We start from the raw sequence: 12,256 nt of genomic DNA on the forward strand, positions 1-12,256 counted from the left end.
TTATTTAAAACATTGGGGTCCAACCCACTCTTCTTCAGAAGGGGCTTCACCACCACCGTTTTAAAGGCGGTGGGGAAGACACCCGTCTGAAGAGAACAGTTGACCAAATACAAAAGCTGTTCCTCAAAGAATTCATAGAGTGTTTTAAAAAACGGTGTGGGAATGGGGTCTAAAAGGCAGGTTGTGGGCTTTACCTTGGAGAAAACTCTACAAAGTGTCCCCGCATCAACCAAGGTAAATCATACAAGCATTTCTGGTACTCTTATATCCTTTTAGTGACTTCTTCCGCATCCATCTCTACCCTCCCATCACTTCACGTAGCTAGCCCCTCTCTCCTAATTTGCCATCCTAACTTGATCCTCCAGGGGGCCACAAAAGACAAACCAAATAGATGCTTTCCCTCCTTCCTTGCCCTGTCCTCATCAGACTAGCATCTCCCCGTCTCCTGTTCAGAGCCAGCAGTGTGCCCCCTCGGATATTTCCCAAATTCCTTGAGATCTGGCTTCAAGAGCCAGCGCCTAGGGCCAGGAATGCCACCACTGCCTGTGTTCAAAAGGGAAGCCTCTGTGTGCGCACACAGTCGCGCACACACTCCCCGTGGCTCTCCAGAATGCCCTGTAATCAGGCTCTGTTTTGACCTTGACACACACAGAGAAGAAAGCACTAATGACTGCACTCACACAGGAGGCCGGTCTTTGTACCGTGGTATGTACACCAAAGGCATTCATTCTCTTGTGTTGCTTCTGATCCACCCACTGACCCTTGTACACACTTCACACACTCATCACACACCTCAGTGTCTGGCTGTCATAAACTATGCTGAAAGGTCAGTGGTTTTCAAGAGGCGCTGGTCATCAACCCACACCCAGGGGTGCAGAAGGCTGCCTTCTGGGACAGCACCAGTATTAACCCGCTCTTAATAGGTCAGTCCTCCAGAGCTTTAACTCGTGAAGTAGACCTGATTGATTGTTGGGTCAAACAAATCATTTCTACAGTCGTTGAGGTCGGTGAATATGGGTTTGACGCAGGTTCTTCTCTCTCTTCCAAAAGCTGCAACACCCTGATTTCAATCATGCAACATGTTGAGGAGAATGAGTAAACAAGACTAAGAATGTAACTAAGCATTTGGTTCCAATCGTAGCTTCCTGACAGCTTCTTGATTCACGGCCACAAACACATTTCACTAATTTATCACAGATTGTTTTGCCGTGACAGTATTGGCTGCACAGAAACAAACAGGAAGTGCACTAAAGAGGAGGGAGAATGGAGAAGCTACTCTGCAGTTCCCTTGGAAAAAAAAAAACGTATCGAAGCGTAAGGTCAGGGATATGTGTGTGTGTGTGTGTGTGTGTGTGTGTGTTTTGGTATGCGAGGTGTCAAAAAGGACTTGACGTGAATGAATGAAGATTATCGTATCACACATGAACATGAATTAACGTCTTGTTTATCCACGCTGTCTTCTCACACTGACGTTGCTTTTGTTTATCTGCCGAGATGAGTCTTTGTAATCTGATACCTCTCGTGCTAAAACAGCTTTTCTGCCCAGACTTTGCACAGATGTTGCCTGCCTTCCAGTCAGGGGCCCTCGCGGGCTGCTTCACCTTTGAAACGGCACATCAGCAGCTCGACGCTTCCGCGAATTACTCTTGAAGATCACAGCATAATACAGTGAGGGTGGTGAACTTGTACAGCTTTCTGAGATGAATCTTGGTGGAGTGAAAATATACATTTTCTGTCTTTGGGTGTTTTTCAGTACTGATGCAGACATAGAAATGTAGAGGAACTCAACTAAAGATCTAGGTTTTAGTCATTTATCCTGTGAGCCGTTTACATCACCAGCCACCGATCTGTCCCTCGGTTCTTCCCACTCCGACGAGATCTGCGGCCATGTCTAACCTTCTTCTGTCGTTTCCCCCTTTCTTCATTTCTCTTTTCCTGCTTACACCAAACCTTTTTTTTTTTTTTTTTTTTTTTCAATTTACTCCTTGGCAAACTCAATGTCAAGTCAGTGGATGTGAAGGTGCAAACTTTGTGAGTGGTGGTGTTTTTGATGTATTCTCTTGTTCTTGGCAAGGTTTTTGTTGCTTAGGAACAAGAGGGCATATAAAAAAATGTCTTTGCAGCAGCTGCTAACACCCCCACCCCCCCCCCCCCACCTCCTAACCTGTCCCACACATGTTTCCTCACACACACACACACACACACACACACACACACACACACACACACACACACACACACCGACTTCATTAACATACATCAAGCTTCCCAACGATGTGGCAGACTTCATTTGAACGTTTAAAGTGTTTAGGGCTTGTTCCTTTCTGCTGGCAGCTGTCAAAAACCATGCTATGAGTCGGTACTAAACACAAGAGAAAGTCAAAACCACAATATAAAGACTATATATAGTTGAAATGTCATTTTAAGATGACTGGGAGCGGAAAAAACGGCTGGCGTTCTTCACCGTCTTTAAAATTATGCCTCATCAGGAACAAACAAAATCTCATTTTAAGAGCTGCATGTGCCAAAGAATCCAGATTTTTCTTCACAAAGTCAAAGTCCCTTTCATTGCAAGGCGAAGTATTGAAGCACTTTTTTTTTTTCCCCCAACGTTTCCCCTCCTTCTTTTCTTTGCCTTTTGTCTCATCTGGCGTCCGTCAGTGACCAAAAACTTCATAAAGGGCTTGATCAGCAGCGTTGTGTTGTTCAAAGGCATCTCACTTCTGTCCTAATGGTGAAGAGCCTTTTTTCCTCAGATGCCGTCACATGTCTCCTTCCACCTGTCAGCAAACAAACATGCCTTTGCTGTAAAAGAGATGTTGAAAAAAGGGAAGAATGTGTGTTTTGAAGAAGAAGAAAAAAAGGAGATGTAAGGGGAGGACACTTGGAAGAGAATGCAAAGCTCTTAGGAAACAACTCAGACATCTTCTGGGAATCAGATGCTTCTTTTATGCATTTTTATCTCTGCAGAGACACGATGAAGTCAGACCCCCCCCCCCCTCCAGTTTTATGTTAGAGGTTGCCACAATGGCGACGCATATTGCCCAGAAAATTTCCACAAGCGTCAGAGGGCGGTCGTCTAGACTCTAGACGACCGTACTGTACGTACAGTATCCAGTCACCTCCGTTGCTCTCTGTGGGTCCTTGTGCATACGCCGATTTAGCCGTGCCCATTCCAATGTATGTACGGGACAGAAAATGGAGACAGCATTGCCGCAAGGAGCTTATAATTTAGGCAGCACGGATCTCTCATTGCTGCGGTAACTGCGCCATACATGAACCAAGAATGCAAAACTACGGAACTTGGCTTTTGAAGAATCTAAGACATATATTCAGAGTGGCTGGTGAGGGATGTGTTTATTCAGCCATTGTTTATTGCTTTGGTCTGAGGTAGTGAAGTGTGTTTTGTCTTGGCTTGCCATTCTGTTATGACTACAGAAGCTGCTATAGATAGAGAGGCATTTTCAATATCTGCATCCCATTGCTTCAGTTCATATTAAAATCCTGGACATCCAAATTAAAGCTTCAGCAACCTGTTGTTTTTTTTTGGCCACTTGTTTTAAATGGTCACTTTCAAATCTAATTATCCTTGACCTCATTCTCACTTGGCAGGGGGAGAAAAAAAAGGCATATTTTTTGAAAATTGATGGACTCCCAGCCCAATGTAATTGGTCCGACACTTTAAAATGATTAGGGTAGAGGGAGACGGAAAAATTGGCAAAGTTGTGGCAGACTAATTTACTGCACACTGTGCCGAGACAAAGTGAGCCGCTTCATGTTGGGATCATTTATACTGAGGGCTGCTTTGAAGTGCTTCCCCAATCCCTTTCATTGTGCCCAGGAAGATTAATTAGCCAAAGCCAGAACAATCAGTTAAATCCATAACAGGAAGATTATTTTAAGGAGAGCCCTCCCCCTTAATTTATTCACGCTCTCTTGACTTGAAAGACCAGACTGATGAGAGCTGGACGGAGCTGGACTTTGGCTCTGCCAGACACGCTGTGGTTGCCCAAACTCTCCCCTGGTTACACCTTGAAATATGTGGGTGAAAACTGTTGCTTTTCACGAGCCCCCGTTAATTCTCCGGGCTCTGTTAAACTGTTCATCGAGGCCCCGGATTAATTGATTCGGCGACTCTTCAAAATGCTGTAAATGCTTTTACAGTACCGTAAAAGCTCGGTCTGTGCATGCATGTGTGTGTTTGCATGTCTATATACTGCATGTGTGCGCGTCCATTCATGTGTGTTTGTGGGTTAAAAGTGGGGGTTGCGCTAACCAAACCCTTTTCAACTTCTATAATCAGACTCTGGTTTAGTGGAGTGTAATTTAGCCCCAGACAGACTTCCTCCAGTCCTCCCCAGTGGAGATAGCTAGCTAGCTATTGAGCTGCTGCTGTGTTTGATGTGTTCTGCCCACCACCGTGGCCTTGTCCTCGTCCAAACCCAGCTGTGTCGAGCCCATAAAGGCTTTGTGTCAGAGCTTGCTGTGGTTCCCGGCGGCCAGTAGGCGGCGTTGTTTAGCGTGAGTCGTGCCTGCCTGCGGACCCCCTGCGGAGATGTGAAGGAGCCGTGAAGAGCGAGGGAATACTCTGAGCTATGAATAAAGAGGGGATAGCCACAGTGGGGGGGTTGTGTGTGTGATGGTTTGTTTGCTGTGTCTGGGAGCGAAAGGGATACAGAAGCCCTTATTCAGCAGTGATATTGACAAATGACTGTTGTGACATAACTGCTAATCTTAATGAGCCTGTTTCTCATCTACGTGAGACCCTTCACCAGTGTCAAAGTCAAGGAGATGACAACATATCTATCATTTACATTGATAAAGTCAGATTTTAACAACTTTATGTTCCCAGGTGACCCAGGTGCAGCAGGAATACGAGGAGAAGATTAAAGGTTTGATGCCAGCTGAACTCCGCCAGGCACTGGAAGACACCATCACCTCTCTTAAAGTTCAGGTGAGTCCTGCCTGATTCCAGAGAGACTGCTTTAAAATTGTGTCCGTGTATGTATGTGTTATTGGTTATATTTATTTATTTATTTAGTTTTTTAATTGCTGAACAGTTTGGAGGTTTCTTTGCAGCATATTTGGTTTTATACTATGACAGGTCTGGACTGCAGACAGGCCATTTCATCAGGCGGAGTTTTTAATTACCAAGTCATACATGCAGACAGGGGTTTGGCATTGTCTCTCTGAAATAAGCAATGTCTTCTCTGACGTGTCATCAGACTGGCAGCATATGCTGCATATCCAGCATATCCTGTATATTTGTCAGCTGTACTGTTGTCCTCACAGATGTACAAGTCACAATGTATTTCAATGCTATTCCATCATTATATTACATTAAATGTATTTGGCTCACGCTTTTATCCAAAGTTACTGACTGGTGAAGAGTACATTTGGGTGTAATGTGGGCTTCTTCATCATACCCAAAGACATGTACATTTTGGGAGTTGGGCATAAATCTAGCATCGTTCTGAATGAAAAGACAACAACTCTTCCTCTTTTGCTGCATCCACCCTCATCACCGACGTCGGTTTTTGATATGTCCGTAAGATAGTTTTCCACTCTACCCCAGTTCATCTTCGATAAGCTCTGACTCAGTAAGCTGGTGCATTTCTGGAATTTGCTAATGTGCCTTTTATCTTTGCACGGTGGAGTTTTTAACTTTGGTTCGTGGATGCGGGGATGAATTGTGTTCACTGACGGTGTTTCTGAGCTCACACAGTGATTTCCACTTCAGAATCATGTCTGTTTTTAATGCAGCGATGCCTCAGGGCCTGAAGATCACAACCATGCAGTTTTGATTTTAACCCCTGTCCCGTGTGTATAGATTGCTCCAGATTGTTTGAATCTTTTGATGTTATGTACCCTAGATGATGAAACTTTAGAAATATTATTCATAAATTGTTAAACTACTTGCACACACAGTATTTCATCGAGCTGTGAATTCTCTCCTCCTTTAAGTCAGACAGACTCAGCTTCTCCGGGATGTTTGAAATATATACAATCATGTTACTGATGTCAGTAAGACTAATTTCTAAGAGGACAGAACACTTTTTGTCACGTTGAGTGAATAATCTCTCACCACTGCCCATCTCGTGAGTACACTGTAAAAAAAAAGAAAAAAAGAAAGAAAGAAAGAAACCAGTCATCATACACAGCCCCAGCTCCATAAACTGGAACAAACAGAGACGGCCTTACCGCCAAATCATAACAAACACTGCTCCAGCCAATCATCAACAGGCGGAGGGTTCGTGGTCGTCCACATGAGGTTCATGAGTTACCGATGGAGCGTTTTCTCAGGGTTTTGTTCAAATTACTTACCCTACCTTTAATTGTGATACGTCCCTCCAGTTTGGGTTTTTTAATGTCTCGTGTCCAGGATTTCTTAATCTATCTATGCTGACATTTACTAGCATCAATCATGGTATGTTGTTTTTGTACTGTTTTTAATAATGGGGCTTAAATTATATGTAAATCATTGCAAAGTACTCCCGACTGGCATCTGTCTGACACCTACAGCTCAGCTGAAAATGAGCTTTTCAACGTGACAATGATCCCAAATACCTGCAATCTTTTTAACACAAAGGTATATAAAAAAAAAAAAGAATAAAATCACAAGGTTGTAATGCTCCAGTCAAAGTCCAGACCTGATTAAAATGCTGCGGCAACATCTTAGGACAGCTGAGTATAAATGAACGTATGAACTGAGTATAAACTGAAGCAATGTTGGAATAAATTCCTTTGCAATGTGAGAAACGGATAACGTCATGCAGAAAATGACTACATCCTGTTATTGCTGTTTAAGGACAAGCTTATTATGCTAGGTAATCAGAGGGTGTACTAAGTTTTTCACACACTACTGCTGCATTTCAGTTTAGTTTTAGCCAATTACATAATGGCACAGTGTGATATGTCATGTGTTCCTGTTTATATGAGGCTGTATTTACCTAATTTTACAACCTGGTGAGGACCAAATGATGTTGTATGCTATTTCCTGACACATACAAGAACTGAAAGAGAATGTACTTTTTTCTCCACACTGAATCTTGCCAGTCCTCTTTTCTAGACCTTCATGTATCATTGTCTCTCCGACAGACTGCTAAATCAGCCTTTGCTCAACTGTATTGATTAGATGTACCTCTGAACCTTGTATCTCATCTCTCACTAACAGAGGAGCCTCACTTTTCTCAGTGTCAATGTTTTAAATAATTTTGTAGTAACAATAATTTGACCGTGTGGTGCAACATTTTGTGCCTTGTTCAAACACATTTTCCAAGATCCCATTTCAGCACACAAACCACAGCTCTGTGATCCGATATGTTTATAAAATGTAATTCGTGGCCAGAGCGGTCTCTCCTCTCATTGGCAGCGTCCTGGATTTTGCACATTAACATGCATTATTTTTATAAAGTGAAGGGAAAAAAATTGGTAGGGAGAGTTATGGTGCCTAAGGAAGCATCCAACCACACCAGTGTATATACTTCACCAGTGTAAATTGCTAAATGAAATGCTAGAACTTGAGCTGAGGTCTCCCCCACAGAAAGGAATGTACCCTCGGCTCCAGTACGGTAGTCCCAGAACAATACAGATTCTTGTGGAGCTGCGATTTTTCTGCCAGGCGCTAGATGCCGTGTAAATGTAGATGGGGGTTTATTTTCCCTTTAGCCAAAAACACTTCATAAATAAACCTACAAATTGTAGCCAAACAAAAGAACCGTGTTGCCTACTCATACAACATCCTAACCTCAACTAACCTGGCCCATAATGCACTCTGTGTCCCAAAGAGCCTTAACCCCACTGGCCTTATCTCTTGACCCTCGCCCCCTTGTGTCTTGACCCCCAGACTCAACAAGTAAGTTCTTCTTTCACTCTCAACAGCTCAGCTAACTCCACTCCACTCAAAAGCTCATCTCACCTACAGCCGTCCACCCTTTTCCCCTTCAAACCATTTTCCTGCTTCCCTCACACTGATTACACGAGCAGTCCGAGGGAGAGCATTTTCATGATTACTGTGCTGTGTTTTGCATTGTGTGTCCGTGTCAGGTCAGCTTCCTTCAGAAGACCATCTCCGTGCTGCAGGAAGACCTGGATGCCTGTCGCAGCAGGAGGTTAGTATGATTGTTTGGGCTGTGTGGAGTTCACGTGGATGTTTGTGCCCTGGTTCAACGCAGAAACAGCTTTCTGTATACATTCAGGCCCCGTTTACACGGGGCAAAAACGGAGGCGTTTTCATGCGTTTTGGCCGTTCGTTTACACGAAAACGGAGGTCAAAGCCCCCAAAAACGATCATTTCTGAAAACTCCGGCCAAAGTGGAGATTTTCAAAAACTCCGTTTTCACGTTTGCGTCAAAACAGAGGAAAACTGAGGAAAACGGAGATTTACGTCACATTATGCGACAGAAACGTCACCAGCAGCGTCATGAGTGCGACCTGTGTTTACAATTTGTTTGGCCACCGTCAATATTTTATTTTACCTGTTTTAAATTCTCTCAGACTCTCGTTCCGTCTTGGAAGTAAAGCCTGAATTATGGTCCCGCGTTAAATCGACGCAGAGCCTACGGCGTAGGTTATGCGGCGATGCGCGCTGTACGGTGCGCGTCGCCGCGTACCCTACGCCGTAGGCTCTGCGGTGGTGTAACGCGGAACCATAAATCAGCCTTAACTGGAAGTTACGCGTGTCATTTGTTGATGTTTTTTCCAGGATTCTGATTGGCTGGCATGACGTTACCAGCGTTTTCATGCGAGTCTGTGTAAACGAGGATATTTTTGAAAACGGAGAGGGGAAAATATCCGTTTTTGTAAATACCCGGCTACGTGTAAACATGGCCTTATAGAAAGTCTTACATTATGATGTGTCTGTTGCACGCATTCGAGTCTGACGGACTTTGATTTGCCGCCCGTCCATCATGCTGCCTCAAACATTAGCACATGCACATACGCAGTGATTAGGGCCCTTTTGAAACAATGCTCCCATCTGAGCGAACATCTGTCTGGACTGCAGTCACTTACAGTAAATAACAAGTTATTGTTCTGCTTCAATTAACTCCAAGTGACTGGGATTTTGAAAATCACAAAAGAGCCGTTAGAGCTCTCAATTCCGGTACATCTTAATGATTGCACTCCTTTCTGCACACAGGTAACACGACTCAACATTCACAAGGACAAGAAGGACAAAGTCTCCCATCCAGTGTGAGCATTACTGACTGTTACGAGTAGGTCACACACGTCATCGCCTTGGGCCAGTCATATTTAAGTTTATTTTTTGGTTTCAACTCATATAAATTATGTGTTCATTGTCAGTTTTGTTTTTACTGAAGATGTTCATTTTTGCACCTTTCTCTGTTTAAGTATCTATTGTGTTTTATTCATATTGTTAACTTAATATTCTCATTGTTGATATATATTTGTTATCAGTTGGCGTATCCTCAAAAAGCCATCATTTTTAATAAAAGACTTGTATCATCTTCTGTCGTCTTGCTTTTTTCCACATCGTGAGCATTTTTTTTTCCATCTTCTTGAAATACCTTATAATTAATTCCTCCGTTAGAGGAGGTCATGCTTTTTCCATGTTTTTTCTATGATTGCAACATACTAGTTTCACCAAGATTATTGCTCCCACCAAAGACTTTGAATTCCCATTTCCCCCATCACTATTTCGCCTTGCCTCGCTGTCCAGGCCCCATTTGAACAGTTGTGGGGGGGGGGTTTGTGGTTGGTTGAGATAAAGAGAGCCGCAAGTCGATTGTTCGAACCTCAGGCCAAAGGCTACAGTCTCTGGCCCCAGCATTTCTGCCGCTGCTTTGGGTTTTACCAGCAGCTCCATTAAAACCCAACCTCACTGACTCAGACGTTGGAGTCCACAAAAAGGCCTTCGTGTCTTGGGGGTCTCCATCAAAGTGTCCAGAGTTGAAGGTTTGATGATGATAAAAACATTTGGTGGATTGAAGACGGGCTTCATAATGTGCCCCTCTCAGTTTGAGTCACTGGTAGTTGAGGAATGCGTGAACTTGAATACTTATCATTTCCAGAAAACCAGCCCTTTTTTCTTCTTTCCTTTTTTCTTGCAGTTAAATGTACATATGTTATTGTATTCTTAAATGAGTTTGGATTTCTGAGGCCTCCACACTTATTTACATTGGAATTGTTTCCGTTTTTACGCCCACGCACCACGTGCTCCCATTGTCCGTGACCCGTTCCGTCTCCAAATGAAACACGTTTTCCCCTTGCGGTATTTATTTGATGTACGGATTTCTGCTGCCCATGCAGAGAGAAAGAGAGAATGGGAAGAATAGAAAAAAGGAGAGAGGACTGGCAGACCAACATCTGAGAAACAGGAATTTAGTCATTCAGCACAAAGCCTTTGTTGAGCCTGTTGTTTCTGGAAGAGGTGTGCAGAGGATTCATTACTGTTGCAACAAAGCATCCAAAGTGTATGTTCTCTTGTGTGCATCTTAGAGGTATGTGTGAGGGTTTTGTACGTACAATTTCTGTCGTGTTCTGTGGTTAATGGTCTCAGTGTGCTTCTGTCAAACTAGTTTGTGCAACATGTTGGTTAACAAGTTGTAAAAGCAGAGCTGTTCCTGCCATGAACCATAAAAAGATGATGATGTATCAAGGTCCTTCCTCCTGGCCAGCCCAAATATGTGCACTCAATCATGAACTTATGCAGCTCCTGCTGTAATGTCCAATGTTCGATTGATAGACTGCCGTCAACTCTGACTGGACCACGATGGTTAAAGCAACTTGTCCCACTACAAATATACCAATTGCTTTTCCCTTACATTGCATGTGCCCTTAACTTTACATCATTAGCATTTATTGAATAAGTTGGCTTTAAAAACAGATGCTTAATTGTCAAGAAAAAACTGCAAACTTCCCCCAGATGACTTTGTTTATTTTAGCAACTCATTTTGAGGTTTTAAATATGCAATGATAAATCACACAGCAAAAGAACAGTTCTGCAGGATGTGTTTCACTTAATTTATTCATCACAGCTGTCAATCCACACACCTCGCATGATTTTTTATGGCCACATCAGAGGTATCGCTGCAAATAAACATGTTCAAACAGTAGAGATATGGTGTAAAATGTGTAAAAACAAAAAGCCAGTGCTTTCCAAATCAATTAAATCCTGCATTTAATTTGCAAGAATACAGAGACAACTCAATAATAGACTTGAAAACTAGTCTTAAAAGTCTGCAATTGTTGGGCCCTTCCAGGCTGGTCGGCCATCTGGTTTCTCTGGATTCAACTTTGATTTCCCGAAGACAGTACCAACGGAGGCAGGAGAAACCTCCTCTTGACACTATTGGTTAAATTTACTACCAATCATAGAAATGATGCATGGGATGTAAACAGACTGACAACCAGACTAATATCAACAAAAGGCTGAGTAAGAATGCTGGCAAATTATTTTCAGTTTTGCAAAAAAAAACTTGATTCAAGCTGTTATTTACAATTCGTACGAAGTAAAAATTCAGCTTATTAATATCTATTTACATTGATTTTCATCAAGTCTGTCCTGACCTCCTCATTTCAAATGTTACTACCGAAATAACATCAGAAATGGGAGTTTGTCAAAGCTGAAACGTGGATTCCTGGACCCACCCTGCCGCTTTCAGGGGCCAGGCCATTTGCTGTTGCTTGTCGGACCTGCAAGCCCACTGCCACAAGCCCGTGACTGGAGTGGCTGCAGATCCCAGCGGACCCTCTGCTAGCTCCCGTTTCAGAGACGGTCCATCTGCTGTCCTTTGGTTGGCTTTGGCCCGCAGCCTTCAGACTGGAGCAAAGATAGTTGCTTCAGGCTGCTTTGCCAAGTTTTGCCTCCAAAACCCTTCCAGGTGAGCCCAGAACCAGTCACAGTGGCCTCTTAGTACAGTTAACAGCTCAACAAGCCTTGAAAATAAATATGACTATGGGCTGCTAGGTCTCAGACATCAAATCAAGACGGCTAAATGCTAAGAAGTCTGTTTTGAGGTAACAGATGCATCCACTCTAATGATGTCTTTCTCAGGAAAGTCCTCGCTCCTCCAGCATGGATCAGTAGTGAATGCGTCCGTCTCACTACCTTGTTTGCCCAGACATTAGTATCGAATACTACAAGTACTTTGAAGCTTACTAAGCCATTAAGGCTGACAGTTTCTGATACTGGAGATCTAAAAGTGTTTTCTTTGGCTTATTGAACAGACTCCTGTTTTGATCATTGACACCGAAACAGGCTCCAACCATAACCTCCGCTTTAATCTGTATTATT

The 12,256-nt window shown here is 43.2% G+C and overlaps 1 protein-coding gene across 4 annotated transcripts in view; it reads left to right on the top strand.

The window, feature by feature from the left end:
• Positions 1 to 9,414, top strand: part of cep112 (centrosomal protein 112) — a 123,391-nt gene extending 113,977 nt beyond the window's left edge. For 3 of the 4 annotated variants that reach the window (XM_061712728.1, XM_061712729.1, XM_061712730.1), the window contains 3 exons: positions 4,853 to 4,954; positions 8,047 to 8,111; positions 9,140 to 9,414. In XM_061712728.1, coding sequence (XP_061568712.1) covers positions 4,853 to 4,954; positions 8,047 to 8,111; positions 9,140 to 9,143 — 171 coding nt within the window. In that variant the 3' untranslated portion in view covers positions 9,144 to 9,414. Of the gene's footprint in view, positions 1 to 4,852; positions 4,955 to 8,046; positions 8,112 to 9,139 lie in introns of those variants that run through there. The other variant, XR_009770757.1, reaches the window with a different exon arrangement.
• The last annotated feature ends 2,842 nt before the right edge of the window (positions 9,415 to 12,256 follow it).

Source organism: Cololabis saira, chromosome 21, assembly GCF_033807715.1.
Source record: "Cololabis saira isolate AMF1-May2022 chromosome 21, fColSai1.1, whole genome shotgun sequence".
Classification (NCBI taxonomy): Eukaryota; Metazoa; Chordata; class Actinopteri; order Beloniformes; family Belonidae; genus Cololabis; species Cololabis saira.